General features: G+C 44.0%; 1 protein-coding gene across 1 annotated transcript in view; it reads right to left on the reverse strand.

The window, feature by feature from the left end:
- Positions 1-20,275, reverse strand: part of LOC124802744 (glutamate dehydrogenase, mitochondrial) — a 187,173-nt gene extending 166,898 nt beyond the window's left edge. Inside the window, exon 1 of the mRNA XM_047263727.1 lies at positions 19,704-20,275. Coding sequence (XP_047119683.1) covers positions 19,704-20,136 — 433 coding nt within the window. The 5' untranslated portion in view covers positions 20,137-20,275. The remainder of the gene's footprint in view (positions 1-19,703) is intronic.
- Between the last annotated feature and the right edge of the window lie 258 nt (positions 20,276-20,533).

Consider the following 20,533-nt stretch of genomic DNA (forward strand, 5'->3'; position numbering starts at 1 on the left):
AAATCGAAAAAGTTCGAAGGGCAACTCGTTTTGGTACTATCGCGAAATAAAGGAGAGAGTACCACGGATATGATACAAGAATTGGGGTGGCAGTCATTAAAACAAGGGAGTTTTTCACTGCGACAGGACCTTCTCATGAAATTTTACTCTCCAACTTTCTCCTCAGAGTGTGAAAATATTTTCCTGGCGCCCACTTACATAGGGAGAAATGATAATCATAATAAAATAAGAAAAATCAGAGCTCGCACGGAAAGATTTGTTTGTTTTCCTGCATGCTCTTCGGGAATGGATCGGTAGAGAAGTAGCTTGAAGGTGGTTCGATGAACACACTGCTAGACACTCAATTGTGAACTGCAGAGTCACCATGTACACTGAAGATTCAAACTGGTGCACCTGCCTAACATCGTGTAGGGCCCCCGTGAGCACGCAGAAGTGCCGCAACACGACGTCGCATCGACTCGACTAATATGTCTCAAGTAGTGCTGGAGGGAATTGACACCATGAATCCTGCAGGATTGTCCATAAATCCGTGAGAGTTCGACGGGGTGGAGATCTCTCCTGAACAACACGTTGCAAGGCATCTCATATGCTCAACAATGTTCATGTCTGGGGAGTATGGTAGCCAGCGGAAGTTTTTAATCTCAGAAGAGAGTTCCTGAAGCCGCTCTGTAGCAGTTCTGGAATTTCCAAGTCCTTCAGAATGCACATTGAACATGAATGGATGCAAGTGATCTGATTAACCTGCCAATGTAGCAGCAGTAACCGACCTAACAACTGTGCCAGACACTTGTCTTATACAGGCGTTGCCGACAGCAGCGCCGTATTCTGCCTGTTTACGTATCTCTGTATTTGAATGCGCATGCCTGTACAGTTTCTTTGGCGCTTCAGTGTAGACGCAGATGCAGACATAGGGCTCCGGGAGGCGGTAATTGTAGAGGGAGATGAGTGAGTCTCTACGTGAAGCAGGTGCCCTACGATGAAAGTTCCAACAGTTATGCAGTTGGAGAAATTTTTAACACGTTAGCCTAGCATGGAGAGCGGCTGCAAACTTACAACTCACAATTACTGTCCCAGACATCAACAGCTCCGCTAACGAGGGCGCTAAATCACAGTGCCAATAAATACGGAGACGGCTGGCTCGAAACACAGATGGAAAAATTTATCACTGAGCTTGGAAAATATACCGCAATCCATGTTTTCGATGAATACACGGTTCATTCGTAACCAGTTTTGAACGTAAGCCTACCTGGAGAGTGGGTGGTTAAAGAGAAGGGGAAGGGACCAAACTACGAGGTCATCGGCCCCTTGTTCCCAGTAGAACAATTGCCGAAGGGAAAGGAGAAAACAAAGAAGACGTACGGCACAATGATAGGAGAAAGGAAGAACCAGAAAAACGACAGAAGGACAACAAACACTACAATGGACAAAACAGGACAAGAAAACTACAGAGAGACGCAAGAAACAGGGAGAGGAGATTAAAAACAAGAAAGCAAGATTACCATGACTGGCCGACCATGAGAATAAAAAAGAAGAAGCCAGCCACTCTTCAAAAACATTAAAACCTCCACCCTAAAAGCCCTAGGGTGGAGGGCACAGAGGGACAAAGGACATGCGATAAAACTCAGATCAAATGATAAAACCCACCCTCACGAAACTAAAGCTGCTGTTGTGGCATTGTCGCCCAATACTGAAGGTAGGGTGCTGGGAAACTTAAAAGTTCGCCGGAAAGCGGCTTAAGGTGGGCAGTCCAGCAAGAGGTGGACGACTGTCATTTGGGAGCCACAGCAACATTGAGGAGGACGTAACCGTGTGTGAGCCACGTATGGCCAATGCGGAGTCGACAAAGGACAACTGATTCCCTGCAAAAAGCCCGCACGAAGACTTCTACACATTGGCAGTCTCATTAATGACACACAGTTTGTTGTGCATACTGTTATGCCACTCCGTCTCCCAAAGCCGAAAAACCTTTCGGCATAAGACAGAACGCAGGTCAGTTTCAGAGATGTCCATCTCCAGGAGATGTTTCCGCGTAGCCTGTTTGGGCAGCCTGTCAGCAAGTTCGTTGCCTGGGATTCCGACGTGTCCTGGGTCCACAGAAACACCACTGAACGACTGGGCCGTTCCAGAACAGATTTGGACTCCTGGATGTTCGCTACCAAAGGATGGCGAAGGTAGCACTGGTCGATAGCTTGTAAGCTGCTCAGGGAGTCAGAACAGAGAAGAAACGACTCACCAGAACAGGAACGGATGTACTGAAGTGCACGAGATATGGCCACAAGCTCTGCAGTGAATACACTGCAGCCAGCGCGCAAGGAATGCTGTTCAATATGGCCTCTGACGACACAGGCGAAGCCAACATTACCATCTGCCATTGAGCTGTTGTTGTGGAACTTCACAGCCCCGGAACACGTCAAGAATCGAGAGGAAGTGACAGAGAGCGGTGGGGGTTAGCGGAGTCCTTAGGCCCATGCAAAAGGTCCAGACAAAGCTTCGGCCAAGGTGTACCCCATGGACGTGTATGTGAATGGACCTCACAAGTAGAGGTGGTAAAGAGAAGGACTCCAGTTCAAAAAACAATCGTGAGCCCTGACTTGGGCCGCCGATGCGGGGGATGAACTGCCAAGGATGGGAAAAGGAGATGGTAATTCGGATGCTCAGGAGAACTGCGAATGTGTGCAACGTAACTGGTGAGCAGTTGCGCACGTCGGATGCGCAATGGAGGGACACCGGCCTCCACCAGGACACTGGTCAGCGGACTCGATCTAGAAGCTCCCGTCACTCGGTGAACGCTACAATGCTGCACTGGGTCGAGGAAACGCGATGCTGAGGGCGTCGCCAAACTGTAAACCAGACTCCCATAGTCAAGGCGGGATTTGGAAGGGCTCTGTAGAGCTGCAGCAGCGTAGAGCTATCTGCACTGCAGTCGGTGTTGCTCAGGCAGTGGAGAGCATTGAGGTGCTGCCAGCACCCTCGCTTAAGCTGACGAAGGTGAGACAGCCAAGTCAATCGGGCATCTAAAACCACTCCTAAGAATCTATACGTCCTTACTACAGTGAGTGGAGTTCAGGTTCCTGACGAACGGTACGAAGAAGTGCATGACACATGACTTCACGGCTGAAAACTGGAAACCGTCGGCTAGAGCCCATGACTGCGCCTTGTGAATGGCTCCCTGTAGGCGCCGCTCAGCAACACCGGTACTGGAGGGGCAATACAAAATCCAGAAGTCATCCGCATACAGAGAAGGGGAGACCAACGGCCCTACAGCTGCTGCTAGGCTGTTGATGGCCACTAAAAATCGAGAGACACTCAATGTGGAAACCTGCAGAATGCCATTCTCCTGAATATGGGGAACTACAGGACGCACTGACTTGGACACAAAGTACGGAGCGACAGGAAGTTTTGGATAAAAATCGAGAGCGAGCCCCAGAGACCCTACACACAGAATGTGGGAAGGATATGATAACGCCAGATCATGTTATACACTTTATGTAAGTCAAAAAAGACGGCAACCAGATGTTGCCGTTTGGAAAAGGCTGTTTGGATGGCAGATTCAAAGAACACAAGATTATCAGTGGTAGAGCGACCTGGCAGAAGCCGCCCTGGCACAGAGCCAGTAGGCCACGTGACCCCAGGACCCAACTGCCGACACACCGTACGTTCCAGCAGCTTACAAAGGACGTTGGTGAGGCTGATGGGCCGATAGCTATCCATATCAAGCGGGTTTTTACCGGGTTTTAGTACTGGAATGATGGTGCTATCGCACCAAATCCGGTTGAAGATGACGAGGAGATGTCGCCTGTAGTCAGACGAGAGATGTTTAATCATCTGACTGTGGATCCGATCTGTCCCAGGAGCTGTGTCAGGGCAAGGTGGGGGGTAGTTCTCCAACGCTGAGGCTCGAGCACAGTGCTCAACAATCGTGTTTGCGTCGGTAGAGAGCACGTCATTGATGTTAACGCCAGGGACACCTGTTGGAGTCTCGTACCCAAAAATGTGTGTGATCTTCATCCAGACTTGAGATGGTGAAATATGGCACCCAATGGTCGACACTTACCTCTCCCAACAATCCTGTTTCCGTCGTTCTATAAGTTAGCGAACGCGGACATGGAGCAGCTTAAAGGTTATTAGGGGCGCTAGGGAAGGGTGCCACTTATGTCGCTGTAGAGCTCACCGACGCTCCTTAATGGCTTCAGCAACTTCCAGCGACTACCAAGGGACTGCCTGACGCCTCTGACACCCTAAAGAGCGAGGGATCGCTTTTTCTGCTGCAGAAACAATTGTTGCAGTCACCTGCTCAACCATCACGTTGATGTTACCGTGTGGGGGAGATTCAACGGTGACAGCAGAGGTGAAAGTTTCCCAGTGCACCTTGTTTAAGGGGCTCCGGAAAGGCTCAAAATCATGAAAAGTTCAATTTTTACTTTTTTGCGTTTTCTGAATCTTCAGACTATTACCTTTTAATAGATATATAATTTATTCAATTCCGAAGACTACAACTATTTTCAAATTTTTTTTTGAAATGTGTTCTACATGGGCGTGACCCACTGTGGCGCTGTTAAACTGCTGTCAAATGGTGTTGTTATTAACGTCCGTGTTCATCAGGTACATTTTAGTGATGTGAGATAAAGTATGTGTTGTGGCTAACCTGTGATGGTTCAATATATATCGCTGGTGTGATTGTCGATTGTCATGTTTATTTACTCTGTCGTTATCTCGAAAATATTCGTAATTAATTCTGTATCTTGAGTCTGTTTTGTTGAAGTATAATAATGAGTAAAAGTAAAGTTATTAGAAATCCTCTGAAGGCTTTTAAGAAAAGGAGAAATGTTGGAAAGCCAAAGGTATGTGTTATTACTGTAAACAATAAAGACGATAACCAAGTCAGTGAACCTAACCTCTCAAGTACACCTGCCCATAGCAGTCAAAGTGGGAAAGAAAATACTTCACAGAAGAAGCTTGGTTCAATGAGTGAAAACTATGAATGTTTTATGGGCGAATCGGATGTGAATGAAATATTTGATATGTCGGTTCTGAAAGGAATTTTTTCGAACTGTGTAAGATGTATTCATTGTAGTGAAGTTGGTCTGAAACTCTCCATAATAAAGCACGTAGGACTTGCTAGTAAAATACAACTGAAATGTGATAAGTGTTCATACATGACCACCTTTTGGAACAGTGTTGCAGTAACTGCAATTGAAGAAAATGGTACCAAAATCTACGAACACAACAACGAGCGATGCTTGCTTTAGACAAGGAACGCCTTAGGGCTGCAGACAGGGCTGTAAAGAGTCTAGAAATACAAGCAAGAGTAAACAGGAGGAGGGATAAGAGGAAGCTGGAGGAGGAGTTTGCAGAGGATGAAGATAATCCATCCTATGGACCTGGAATGCACTAAAAAGTTAATCCAATCTTTGTCGCTCGATTCCCAAAACTTTTATTTTCTCATACTAATTACATGTTTTCTAAGGATCTTCCAAACATATTTGTTTCAAACTTTCAGTAAATGTTACACAGTACCTTCTGCATAATTTAACACAGCCTTTTTCCAAAAAACTGTATATTTTTGAATATATAAATAAAAAATTGCAAAAAAATGTTGTGAATTTTCATTACAATTGAAAAAAATCATCTTTAATAACTGAACTAAAATTTTGTAAAATCCCTGTGTTAAGTTGTAGCCCATATTCCAATAAATAATCTGTAAAAAGTTCAACTTCCTACCTCAAATACTTTATGAGGAAAGATGTAATTTATGAGCGTTTTAACATTGCAAGTATAGGGCGTTCCGGAGCCCCTTAAAGCCCATCTGGGCAGGCGCGTCCGTGGGCCTGACGCTGGTGCAGTGACAGGAAGATGGGGAAGTGGTCACTACCACACAGGTCGTCATGTGCTCTCCAGTGGATAGATAGGAGAAGACCTCGGTCGCAAATTGATATATCAATGGCCGAGTAACTGCCATGAGCCACACTGTAGTGTGTGGCGACCCCAGTATTTAAGAGGCAGAGGCCGAACTGAGACAGTAAAGTTTCGACATCTCTGCCTCGGTCAGAAAGCATGGTACCATCCCACAAGGGGTTACGGTCATTAAAATCTCCCAAATGTAGCAAAGGTTTAGGGAGTTGATCAATCAGTGCAGCTAATACATCCAGGGGTACTGCACCATCAGTAGGAAGACATACATTGCAGACAGTTCCGTCCCCACCCTGACCGCAACAGCTTCAAGATGGTTTCAAGGGGCACATGTTCACTACAGACTGAGTTTAGGACATAAACGCAAACTCCACCTGACACTATTATATCGCTACAGTTCCTGTAATATCCCTTATACCTGCAGAGGGCAGGGGTCCACATTGCTGGGAATCAGGTTTCCTGGAGGGCAATGCAGATAGCAGGTGTAAAGCTTAACAGTTGCCGTAGCTCAGGCAGGTGGTGGAAAAAACCACCGCAATTCCACTGTAGGATGACATCATGAGAATGGGAAGGCATGGAACATTCAATGAGGCAATTTACGCCTCAGGGTCACCTGCTGCCACCGACTATTTTCCTGAGCAGTCTATATCCATTTTGTCTGAGGGTCTGGCGAGATCTAGGTCTTTAGTGGACGCCAAAATCTCCACCCCATCCTCAGATGGACAGCTTGTAGGCAGCGATGGTGTGGGTGCCACTGCAATTTCCTTGGTCTTCTGGATTTTCTGTTTGGATTTCTCTCGCTGCTCCTTGGGTTTCCCTGGCTGGGAGGACTTCACTGGCTCAGTCTCCAGGATTGAGGATGAGCGTGAAGCCCTATGACCAGCTGCTTTTCGGCTCTTCAGCCGCTGGGGGGTGTCACCTTTCCCACTAGCAGAAACCTGGGATGGGAGAGACCCAAGGGACCCCTTCGCAGCGAGGGAAGCCGAAGAAGAATTGCACTTCTCCGGCTTAGAAGTGGGGATAGACATCCCCAATGGTTAGGGGGTTGTTGGTCCAGAAGTAGGTGATGCAGGAGCAACAGGGAGGGAAATGCTCCACTATCTAGGGGGCGGGTGTAGTCTTCCGGCTCTGAGAGGTGACTTGGGATGGCAGAGCTGATGGTGCCAGAGCTGTTGTAGCAGTGGTGTAAGATGTCATACACACAGGATGCAGGCGTTCAAATTTTCTCTTAGCCTCAGTGTAAGTCAGTCAGTCAGTCAGTCCAGGGTATTTTACTCCACGGTTTTCCATTATTTCTGGAGAATCCTGCAATCTGGCGAGCAACGTGAATGGTGCCCTCTGCAGTTGACACAGATGGGAGGTGGGGCACATGGAGTATTGGGAAGTGATGGGTGTCCACAATCTTGGCATGTAACACTGGAAGTACAGTGGGAAGACATATGGCCGAACTTCCAGCACTTAAAGCACCGCATCAGGCGAGGTATATAGGGCTTTACGTCACAGTGGTAGACCATCACCTTGACCTCGGGCAATCTATCAGTCTCAAAGGCCAAGATAAAGGCACTGGTGGCAACCTGATTATCCCTCGGACCCCAGTGGACATGCCGAACGAGCTGTACATTCGGCGTTCTAAATTGGCACGCAGCTCATTGTCGGGCTGCAAAAGAAGGTCCCTGTGAAATATGATACCCTGTACCATATTTAAGTCTTATGGGGCGTGATGTTTACAGAAACATACCCCAATTTGTCACAAGCGAGTAACTCCCGTGACAGGGCAGAGGATGTTGATCAAGACTGACCCAGATCTCATTCTGGACAAGCCCTCCACCTCCCTGAACTTTTACTCTAAATGCAACAAAAAACTGAGGCTTCATCATCATGAAAGATTCCCCATCAGCTCTCTAACGTACAAGGTAACACAGCGAATAAGATCAGCTGTCATCCTTAGCCCGACATTCCTCCCATGGTGTGGCCAGGAGGGGAACGATTTGGGGTTGTACTTCTGTGCGTTGAATTGTGATCGCTTAGAGACTGCTGGTGTTTCACAACCAGCAAAAGATGATGAACTACACTTCACTTCATCACGTGTCATCCACCCTGATGCCACCCACTCCAACCAGGCGCAGAAAACGACACTGTAGAGTGGATGGAGGAAAACGCACCCAGGAAGGTGTCCTCGCCCAAGAGACAGAGGATGAGCGGGACTGCAATGCCTTGACGAGAAAGTGGGCTAAGGATCTCTATGCACAATGGACACAATGCACCATGTAAGGCGCCCATTCTCAATTGGCTTGGGAAAATTTTGAAAAATGGAGGTCACACCCTACAGCGGACCATCACATTGAGGCCGAAAAGTGTGAGACTCCTTTTAGTCCTCTCTTACAACAGGCAGGAATACCTCGGGCCTATTCTAACCCAGGGCCTGCAGGGCGATGCTACCTGGAGACTACGGCATACATCTGTATTCCTGTTAAGACGTGATGTTTATTGGTTTTCCTTGTACAGGGCATTACGTAAATTAGATGTATCTACGCCTTATTAAGTGTATTGTTTATTCTTCTGTACATCGTGTGCATTAAGACTTTTATGCATGAAAAAGTCCGCCAAAAACTTCGCACTGTGCTTAACAACTGCATCACAGCACGTCGTGAAAAGCTTTCAGTAGCAAACTAATCCTGTTAGCGGCGGGAGTCCTTTATGCCACGACAGTAAAATATAAATTTCAGTTTGTTCACGTAGCTATTTTTACAGTAGCAGTGCCTGATGCGGCGGAGACATTGCTGGCGCAGTGTATATATCGCTGAGCGAATCGGTAAAACGAAAATCAGCTTACAGGAGTATGGGTACAAACCACAGATCGCAAATATCGTAGAAAGCAGAAATGTGTGTGTCCTATTCTAAGTGTACCATTGTTATACTATCGACGCGAAATCAGGGCACAAACAAACCTGGGCGAGTGATAACTGTACTTGTTGATGACATCATTTAAAGCAACCTGAATCCGATCCTTGCTCTCTATCTGTTCGTTTGCCTACGTCGGATATCGTAAGCTAAGGCGAAGCAAAACGCAATGTTTTTCACTTGCCCTTTCTGAAACTTCGGTTTACTCTGATTTTTTACCACGCATTTGTCCCCTCCCTCACTGTAACTACCGCTATGGGCTCGGCTGCTTTTTGCACGTTCGAAAATATGGGTCTGCTTGCAATCTTCATTTGGAACCATTTAAAAGACATGGGTTAGAACTTATGTGATTACCGTACAAAATGTACTTTTCACGGTCGTTACCAATTGTCTCGATAATTCCTGTTAAGTACACACAAAGTCTATACTAATAAGAAACTGACAATAACGCTAATGTTGAGAAGTTACGTGTGGTTTCAAGTACCTTGTTTACTATGTACAGATTTTCATTCCTTGAACGAGAAAGCGACAAATGGTGTCCCACGTTAATGGGGCTGAAAATGTCCAAGGACGCGCCGAAATGCGATATAGTCATCATGCGCATTGTACTCATTTAGGTAAATTAAGCTAACACTTCACCACAGGAATTAAGAAAGTGAAGCAGAGAATGGGAATATGTATATATGTAGTACCTGAGAGTGGTCCTACATTATGTAAGCTGGGCGAGGATTGCTATTATTGGAAAATTTCTACTGCTGACCCTATATTTTGCGAATGGCGACTGATTACACCGGAAAGTGACATGGTTTCATAGAAACACAGTGAAGAAAGAAAAGGCTTTAACGTCCCGTCGACGAAGAGGTAAGTACAGAGGGAGCAAAGACTGACTTGAAAATGAAGTCGGCCGTGTCTAATTCAAAAGAATTATCTAAGAGTTCAGTTGAAGTCATTTATGGGAAACCAAGAAAAACCCAAATCTGGATGGCGGTTTGGAGTTTCGAACCGCCGTCATTCCGAATGAGATTTCTGTGCCTTAACTACTTTGTCGCCTCGCACTGTCAGACAAGTCTTAGTGTTTGGGACCAAGGAAAGCTTTGAAGGGTTTGTTGAGCGTTCCAAGCTATAGCAGATGCAATAAAGGCAACAAACTTTATTTAATATGAGGTGCAAAGCACATCGGGCTAATTACGGCGTTGTAAACAAGATTTTTATGCTTATTTCCTGAGCGACTGACAGAAGACCGTCTCCGAAGGTATTATGCAACATCACACAATGAGGAAATAGAGAACTGTTGTGGAAGACGTGCGACTACGCAACAGACGCGATCAGAAAAAATTCCTTTCTGCAGGAGAAGCGGCCAACTAACCCTGCGTAACGGAGCTGGTGTCTGAGTTAAAAATAGATTGCGCAGCTCTTTGGCTGAAGGAATTTGGGTGTGACTAACGCTACCCGTAAAAGTGTACTTAGCGGTGTCGACGGATTTTTCGTTGCATACTGCTGTTGGCAATGCTTCGCGCGATTAGCGACGGGGACTCAATATGAAAAATCTTTAGTCAGATGTGAATAGCCAATGGGATTCTCGATCATACCTTCCTTTGTTTCGTAAATAAAGTTACCTTACATTTTGTTTCACTCGCAGCAATTTAAGCAGTGTTCTTAGGCTCCTACGTAACTACAAACTCTGAAATAATCACATACTCATATTCGGAAAAAACGGCCTAATATTCGGCCAATCAAGACTAATTTTCAATGCTACTCGCTGGACTCTCAGCAATTTACGCTGTACTACTAGGTTCCCAGACTCACCACAACCTCGGAAATCTTGACGTATTTGAAAAACAGCCGAATATTTGGGGTAACCAAAACTGTAAGATTTAGCGATTCTCATTGGCTATCTAATATTGTTACCTGGTTGACTAGGTGTAACCATAACGAATTGCCAATAACAGCATTCACCGAAAATCTGTCGACACTATTAAATATACTGTAGCCATACAGCTGCGTGAAGACATCTACGATGTAATTTATTAAGTCGCAAGGAATTGTTCTGTGAAAGACCAATGCAGATGTGGCCTAGACGGAAAGCATTTCTGTCTTGGATCATATTCAGTAAGGTACAGTACGCTACTGCTCGCGAGTGAGATATCAGACCGTTACCAAATACGCACTGTGTATTACTGACTGTTGGTCCGATACGCCTGTGTGCTTTTCCACATCCGTCTAAGAAAAAGCAGAGGTGGTTCCGCCAACATCTTAGAAGCACAATTCCTAAACAAAATACATGGTGCAGCACGCAAAACCGGCCCGTAAAGTCAACACATGAACTAATAACTGACGCTCCTCTTCTGTCAAGTTTGAATAAAACTCTACCAGGATTCCCAAATACACGTGACTTCACTGTCGTCTGAAAGAATACTGGCCCCAGAACACGTATGGCACATCAAACATCAATCTTGTCGCCAAGCAAGGGTAGTTGGTGGATCGCATGTGGATTTTCTGTCTACCAATATCGGTTGTTTTGGATTTACGTACCCAGACACGGGGAACCACGCCTCGTCACTTGTTAGTGGGTCCAAGACATCACTTGCAACATTTTCTCAACAGCCACGAACATAAATGCACTCTCTCCTGCAGGTCAGGGTTTTTCGTTCTTGCGCAACATTCATCTGGTACGTTTTTAACTACAGCCTCCTTAAAACAAGTCTAACTCCTCTCACTCGCGTGAACCTTTGGACAATCTCCTGGTTGACTTGCGAGGACTTCTTGTTATCTTCTGCACCTGCCTCTTCAGGTGCCAAGACAGGTGATGGTCTGTTCCTGGGAGCATTTTGAACCGATCCTGTACGCCGCTGCTTTTCAATCAATTTTTTCGCTGGCACAGAACGTCCTGGAAATTTCTTCCGAAACAAATTCTTTGTTTTCACGAAAGACGCAGTGTGGTTGAACGCTTCAACAATGGCAACACGCTCGGGTAAGGAATAAGGAATACGGCATCCCCAACTGGTTTCGACAAGTTTCAATGGCTGCGGCTGCGTTACACAACGAAGTTTCGCGCAGCGTCAGTACATCAGCGGAAATGGTTAGCTCGTGCGCTTTGCGTACGACGGGTCGGTTTTACGTGCCGCACCCTAGATGAACAAGGCTATAGGTAAGTAGGTGGCGTACACGCCTAAATCGTATAGGCGACGATTTAGCGACAGAGAGAGCCTTGCAAGAGAAGGTGATTCGAAATTCGTAGAAAAGAATTGAGTGCAGGTCAGCAGGTAAGTGGGTAAATACCATACTACAAGCTGAAAGGTCTCGGGTTCGATCGCCAGTCAGCTTTTTCTGACATTTATTGTTTCTTTCACCTCTGGCAAAAATGCTACGGTGAATCGGGGTTTGGAGTCCATCTTCAACTGCAGAGTCGCCCTATAAGTGGCTGAATAAGTCGGGTCAACAGTCAGAGCAGGCAAGCGCTAATCACCATCCAATGCACTGCGGTGATCGGGATAAGTTGGACTGAGCCAGAAAATTAGTGGACGGTGCATCGCTATTGGGCTATAGTTGGCGCCATCCCTTTACAGTACTGTTAAGTGCAGATGACCACGTGCCAGGGCAAAGCCTACTGCGCTGGACAGACATCAAGCCAACCGGTAACAGTGCCACATAGCCTCACACGCGGTTCACAGTTTAGCGACGCCAATGCGAGGGTGATTTGATAAGTCTGCTAAATTTCCGAGAAAGAATGGAACATTTTTGTTGCGCCTTGATGGCTGGTAAGCTTGATTATTGGTAAAGTATTTACACATTCATTGCTGAAAGCCAACTGAAATGGTCAGTGTGTCGACTGTGACAAAGTGCAAAAAGTTGAGTTTCATGCTGTTATTAAACATTTTCATTGGAAGAGTTGGACTGTCGCACAAACAGCAACAGAACTGAATGAATATTTGTTTTGTAAATAAAAAAACGCCTTCTCTTGCCGCATTATTTTATTCTCCCAGATGCGTTTCGCCTTCTTTCACTTTAAGGCACCATCAGTGGGATATTTCTTCACGTTTTTTAGTTGGCATTGGTGTTTCCTCTTATTTGCTCACATTTAAGTCGCACTACCGCTCTATTTAGGAAACAAACACGTTTTAGTGTTTCGAACATTTTTCTTCCCACTTTTCATTTTGTTTGCCCTTGTCGTCGTCGTTGTTGTTGTTGTTGTTGTTGTTGTTGTTGTTGTCGTCGTCGTCGTCGTCGTCGTCGTCGTCTTCAGTCCTGAGACTGGTTTGATGCCGGCCGATGTGGCCAAGCGGTTAAAGGCGCTACAGTCTGGAACCGCGTGACCGCTACGGTCGCAGGTTCGAATCCTGCCTCGGGCATGGATGTGTGTGATGTCCTTAGGTTAGTTAGGTTTAAGTAGTTCTAAGTTCTAGGGGACTGATGACCTTAGAAATTAAGTCCCATAGTGCTCAGATCCATTTGAACCATTTTTGAACTGGTTTGATGCAGCTCTCCATGCTACTCTACCCTGTGCAAGCTTCTTCATCTCCCAGTACTTACTGCAACCTACATCCCTCTGAATCTGCTTAGTGTATTCATCTCTTTGTCTCCCTCTACGATTTTTACCCTCCACGCTGTCCTCCAATGCTAAATTTGTGATCCATTGATGCCTCAGAACATGTCCTACCAACCGGTCCCTTCTTCTTGTCAAGTTGTGCCACAAACTTCTCTTCTCCCCAATCATATTCAATACCTCCTCAATAGTTATGTGATCTACCCATCTAATCTTCAGCATTCTTCTGTAGCACCACATTTCGAAAGCTTCTACTCTCTTCTTGTCTAAACTATTTATCGTCCACGTTTCACTTCCATACATGGCTACACTCCATACAAATACTTTCAGAAACGACTTCCTAACACTTAAATCAATACTAGATGTTAACAAATTTCTCTTCTTCAGAAACGCTTTCCTTGTCATTTCCAGTCTAGATTTTATATCCTCTCTACTTCGAACATCAGTTATTTTGCTCCCGAAATAGCAAAACTCCTTTACTACTTTAAGTATCTCATTTCCTAATCTAATTCCCTCAGCATCAACCGACTTAATTCGACTACATTCCATTATCCTCGTTTTGCTTTTGTTGATGTTCATCTTATATCCTCCTTCCAAGACACTGTCCATTTCGTTCAACTGCTCTTCCAAGTCCTTTGCTGACTGACAGAATTACGTCATCGGCGAACCTCAACGTTTTTAGTTCTTCTCCATGGACTTTAATACCTACTCCGAATTTTTCTTTTGTTTCTTTTACTGCTTGCTCAATATACAGATTGAATAACATCGGGGACAGGCTACAACCCTGCCTCACTCACTTCCCAACCGCTGCTTCCCTTTCATGCCCCCCAACTCTTGTCGTTGTGATGCACTATTAGTCTTCCGTCACTTCCCTAGACATAACTCTAATACAGACGTAACTACTTTGAGTTCACTGTGCACCTCATCCTGTTTGGTTTGTTTTAGTACACGTACATCGTACTATGTGCGAGGTGGATGCCGCGATTGCTCACTGCCGACCAAAAACGCATACCGCACATTTCAGCGCAACGTCTGGCGATGTTTCATACCAATCCGCAAAAATTGTTGCGCCGATTTGTGACTTGAAACCTGGATGCCTCATTACACACCAGAGTCAAAACGGCAGTTAAAGCAATGGACAAAGGCTGGTGGTAGTGCACCGAAGAAGGCAAGGACCATTTTGTCGGCTGGTAAGGTGATGGTGGTCCCAACGAATAATCCTCATAGACTACTCGAAACAAGTCAGAATCATAACCGGACCCTATTCTGCTCCATTGTTGGACCGTTTGAAACTTTCATTAGCCTAAAAAAGATCAAGGTTGACACGGAAAAAGTGCTCTTTTATCAGGATAATACACCATCCCACACATCAGCGACAACAATGGCGAAAGGGCACGAACTGGGCCTTGAACTGGTTCCTCGTCCACCGTATGCAGCAGACTTAGCCCAAAGTGACTTCTCCTGGTCCCAAACTCGACACTTTGCTTGCTGGGAAGAAATTTGCTTGCAATGAAGCGATAGTTGCAGTCAACGAGTATTTTGCAGAGTTTGACAAAACATATTTTTCTGATAGGATGAGAAAGCTGGAAGATCGCTGGACCAAGCGTATATCACTGAAAGGAAACTATGTGGAGAAGTAACGTGAGCGTGAGTTGTTTACGAAACAAATATTTTTTTCTCGCTTTTTGTCTGACTTACCAAACCACGCTCGTACACCCTCCACTCGGGGCCAGGGACTGTTCTCAGTACAGTGACGCTAATGTAGGCTGCTTGCAACCAAGCCACTTCCCTAACCACGAACGCACCTGCTCCAAGCATTACTGTACGTCTTTGCACAACTGGCGTGAACAAGACGAGCTGTTTGTTACGGTACTAAGTGTAACGCCATCTGGCTGAGCTAGCGGTGCTCCAGTGCGCGCAACAGACAGAACAGACCAGCCACAGAAGAATCCTCATTATTATTGCAACTTAAATTTAGTTGAGCCTGTTTACTGTAGCCACGCCCCCTCTACATTTTGTACCCCTTCACTTTGCCCTCAGTTACGAAACTGATGATTCCTGGATGCCGACCCCATTTTTAACTCCACTTGAGACACAGCTCTCTTTTTTCAGTGAACAAATATACAACACAGGAAACTTCTACTACAATGACAGCAAATTGTATTGGTCTGCTCAGATTACAGGAAAATGCGGAAAAAAATACACGGAAAAAAGTTCAGGTGGAAGTTAAGAATGTAACCATAGATGTGATGAACAACATTACCTGTTGCAAATTGTAAGTAGAGCGGCAGACTGTATCCATTACATTCTGGTTCTGTACTTCTGACCACAGATCATTGGTTTCCTCCCACTGACTCAATTTTTTAGTATTAATTCAATTTATGTATTTCCCTGTGATGGGGTAAATCGCAGCCTTCCATTACTTTACGTTCGTTGTCCGGTGGTGCTACTTCCACGTACCTCGTCGGAGAACCTCTGGCAGTACCGTCCGAAAATTACTGGATAAAATATGGTAAAGGTTCAGGCCTGAAGACGCACTCAGATAGACTAATAGCTACGGCAACTGCTCGCAGTAAGCATCTATGACGACATATTCACAATTTTTTGGATTTTGGAGAGGACAGAGCGGTGTCATACGAATAGGACGAGTCGTAAATTTTAGTCAGTTGGCTATTAGGTGGACAAATAAATACACTGTACGACGCGACTTAACGCCACAGACCACCTGGAGTTCTGCACACGCATGGAGTTACTGCAAGTAGGGAGTTGCACGCAGTCTGTTCCGGAGGAGCAAATGAGACTGCTATCTGGAGCGTCTACGCCACGCCCTGCAAACTGCAGCTCGGTGCAGTTTACACAACGCTTTCTCACATACATATCCCAAGAAATTCTAGGCCTCACTATGATTTAAACCGCCACACCATCGTACGTGTACTCCTAAACCCGCGGAACGTAATAAATTCATGTGTTCGTTGATACCTACATCGGAATATTTTTATATTCTGACGATGGCAATAGGCGAAACCGGTAATAGTGAACTGTGCAATTTATGTGATCATGACGGATCTTTACAAATAAAGCACCGTAACACGATCACGAATTTATTTCCAGACAAAGTCTTCAGCTCATGAATTCACTAGGTGTAACATTCTTCATTTCCATATTATAGAGTCCACAAGCAACAGCAAAATTTAAGGTACCTCGTGCCAGTATCAGTGTACGTTCATCTATTCCATTTGCATACCAATTATAATCTCCACAGGCAATCTATTCCTCCTCCTCCCCTTGCTCTCATTTTTAATCCCCGAGTTTTCCCGTTACTCCTTCGCATGGGGTATGTTTCGTACACATAACGGGCTTGTCGTCGACAGGGCGGTAAAGTCTTCGAACTGTTCATACTGGTGCCTTACAACCAATCTCTTTAAAGTCCGCGCATCGTTGAGACTAATTATTGATGAGGTATTTCCAAAAGCAGCAACTTCTTCAGCAACAGGTAAATGAAATAAATGGTTAACTGCCAACATTACAAAGTGCTCCGAGAGACCGAGATATTTCTTACGAAAACACTATCCTAATCTGGTGTTCCTAAATTGCCAGGTACAAACATGTACTCAGGACGGTATTGCTGGCGGCAAAAATAATTAGGTGACAAATTACAATACATAATACACATCATAAAACAAGAAACTGAAAAATAGCATGAAAGTATAGCAACATATTAATCAAAGACGGGCGCAGGTTAATGCAAAATATTCAGAAACTAGAAAACTTTGTGAACGACTTTCAGGTATTGCAGCTACAAGATTCAACAAAATTTACCCAAAACAGGTGAAGCGTTCACAATGATATAACATTCCAGAACAAATCATGAAGTAAGGAATACAGTACAAAAATTAAGCGGTCAGGAAGCCTTCATAAGGTGCAAGTCTGTTCCAAAGTCATGCGTACACAGCATACAAACAATTAACTATAAATAAAGCTTTTTAAAGAATATTTGAAACAGACAAGTTATGCACCCTACAAAGATATGGAAAATACTCTTACTGTAAAGCAGAGGCCAGTCACCTTCCTCTCACCATTCTACACACAAAAGAATCAAAGAAAATTACCAGCTTAAACAACCTTTGTAACAGAATTTGGTTTCCTAAGTAGCAAAAGTACAGTACTGGCCATAACACAGCTTACAAAAGTAGTGTTTTAAGCTCTTCACAGGGATGAATTGCCTAGCAGACCTACCCAAGGCTCCTGACTATACAATGCAACTAAAGAAGCTATTGAAGCACTAGGTATAAGATGTGGCTAACTAGTAATTCAAGTCATATCTGAAAAGCAGGGAGCAAAAGATAGAGACAGCTGAACACTTAGTGAAAAATTATCAGGCTCAAAACATTGACTTAAGTATCCATCAGGGTAATGCATTATGAGCAATGCTGTTCTTAATACACATCTATGGCTATCGAATGAAAATAAGACAAAATATTCTCTTTGCTGAAGACAGCAAGATTTTAGTTACTGACAAAATGACAGTACTCGTACCTGAGAAATCAAATGAACCCCGAAACCCTCAAGTATGTACAAAACTGGGCAGTAGTAATAAATGTAAAGAAAGCAAATAGCTTGAGTGTCAAGACAAAGAGCAAAAATGACTGTTACAATATAAATAACATATATGATAACTATACACTCTGTAGTATGTAATGTTCTTGTGGGTAAATATTGGTTGTCAAAGAGAATCACAAGCATTTTATCCCATTAGCACCTTGTCACCAGCCTGTAATAGCCAGTCTCTCATGGCGACATAGCTATTGCTACATACTCTCAATCCTTAGCTATGCAGTTTTTTACTAGGGACTAAATACACCTGGCATGGACACAATTTTGTAACTACATGAACGGACCACAAGAATAATAACTGAAATTAGTACTCACACCCACTGTAAGAAAATATTTTAAAAATTGGACACCCTCACTCCAACACGAGATCCTCTCTATTGCACACATCAATAAAAACTAATAAGTATGTCACAAATAGATAAGGGCCCATTTGGGCAAAAAAATATTCAAACAGTGTCTTGTAATGGAAGTCAAAGTTTCACCATAATTTGCCCTAGGAGATGAAAGTGATGACTGAAATATAGTTATTTAAAAACCGATCCAAATGCACCTTTTAAATAATGTGTACTACAAAATTTAAGATTACCTAACAGTAAGTGTTAGAGAGAAAAATGAAAATTAGAGCACTTCTATCACAATATACATTCATACTGTAACACTTTTCACAGGGAAAGCAATCACACATCATCTTTAGTCTGTAACACTAATGTTCCACACTCTTCCTGAACTTGTCACGAGAGGATGCTGGCTCAGTTTCCCTGACTAATTGGAGGACAGAGAGATGTGACAGAGGTGTGGTAGCCTGATCATGGTATTGAAGTCATCTGCAAATGTATGTGTTATATGTAGACAATGAATTGTGTGTAATTATTTCCAATCTTAAAAAACTAAGTTATTCCATGTATGTGTATACGTATGAGCACTGTACAACAGGCACAAACTCAATGTAATGAAACATGTGTGTAGAAACCAGGTTCAAATTTGTGAGGATGGAGCCTCGTGCATTATAAGGCCATCCTGAGTTACATTTTCCTAAATTATCTCTGCAAATACTAATATGGTTTCCCAAATGGAGCCACGAGAGATCTCTAGTGGAAAAAATATAAAAGCAATGACATACACTGGGAAAGTAAACACATGGGAAAAAAAAAAAAGAAATTGAATCCTCGGCTCCTCGCTGGGGTAGGCACAGTACTGGAACTAGCATTGTGTTTGCTGCTGCCAGACTATGAAAAGATAAACAAAATCCCTAACCTTTAAAAATGCTTGGAAACTTACAAAGTTTTCTTGACCATCCGAAAACAGAAAGGCCATTATAAAAGACAAATATTCAGAGGCACATTCCGTTGCCATATAAAATATGGGGCAAAATGCACTTGCCAAAAGAAAATTGTAACGTCTACGACATTGTCAACGTGTGGTATGACATCTGTAGCGTGTTGATCACGAGGTTAAAACGACAGTGATCCGAAAAAACACGTGTACTTTTAAGGTGGCTACAAAACCATCACTGAACCTCATATACATCAAGCGGTTGTTGGGGGCCTAAGAGCAGCATTGGGTGGTATAATCAAAGCTACTCGTAATACAACATAGAAGTGGATTACACTAGAAAACATCACAGAAGTTGATCGAAGCTATTAACAATAGCGCCACCAACGAAATCCAGTGATTCAAAGCAGTTTTAAGCATACAGAAATAAGAAAATCCTATCTAAAAATTACAATTTACTTACCTCCTTTACAAGGGGTCCTGTGAGTGCTGTGCTGTGCTCGGTAACCGGTGATCATTTCATAATCTCCACTGTCTCTTTTGATAGGGAAAGAAACTTCTATTATGTGATCACAGCCTTGCATTAACATCAAAATACCTTTTACTTTCTTTTTCCTGTCTTCGACAGACATCCTTCTTTCCTTCATATCCTCAATTAATTTGTCCTCCGCTACCTGACACGCTCTGTGAAAGAAGTACTCAACCATATCGAAAAATCGTGGATTTTCTGCGGTAGGTACATCCTTTAAACGCTCAGGAATTTGATGATCTGAATATGATCTTGAATTCCGTAACTGAAATGCCGCAGGACACACTTTCAGAAGAGCACCAACATCGAACTGTGTGCTCTGCTTCAGAGCCCCGACTGTTCTTGAAACAGCTTTAAGATGGAACATTGTTTACAGTTTATTTTCAGTTGAACGACAACAACATACAAATCACCAAACTTATTTCCCGGCTTCTATAACCACCCGCACAGCACCCGCTACACAACACCACAACAACCCACTCCACCTCTTCCTACGGAATGATACAACCCAGCTGGTGCCCAAGGCTGCTCAGACTGGCACCTCAAAGATAATAGTATTGCAGAGATCACTTCTTGTTGTATATTATATCTGTGACTGAACAGTGCTTGCACGTCAATGTTGTTCAAGGAGGCTATCCAACGAATGTGAGTTGGTTCAGACTTCCAATAAAATTTAGTAATATTGAAGACAATTTCTAATCAGGACACCATATGCGAAAACTTGAAGCACACGACGAAAGCTGATAACATAAATATAGAAGAGA

This window comes from Schistocerca piceifrons, chromosome 6 (assembly GCF_021461385.2).
Source record: "Schistocerca piceifrons isolate TAMUIC-IGC-003096 chromosome 6, iqSchPice1.1, whole genome shotgun sequence".
NCBI lineage: Eukaryota > Metazoa > Arthropoda > Insecta > Orthoptera > Acrididae > Schistocerca > Schistocerca piceifrons.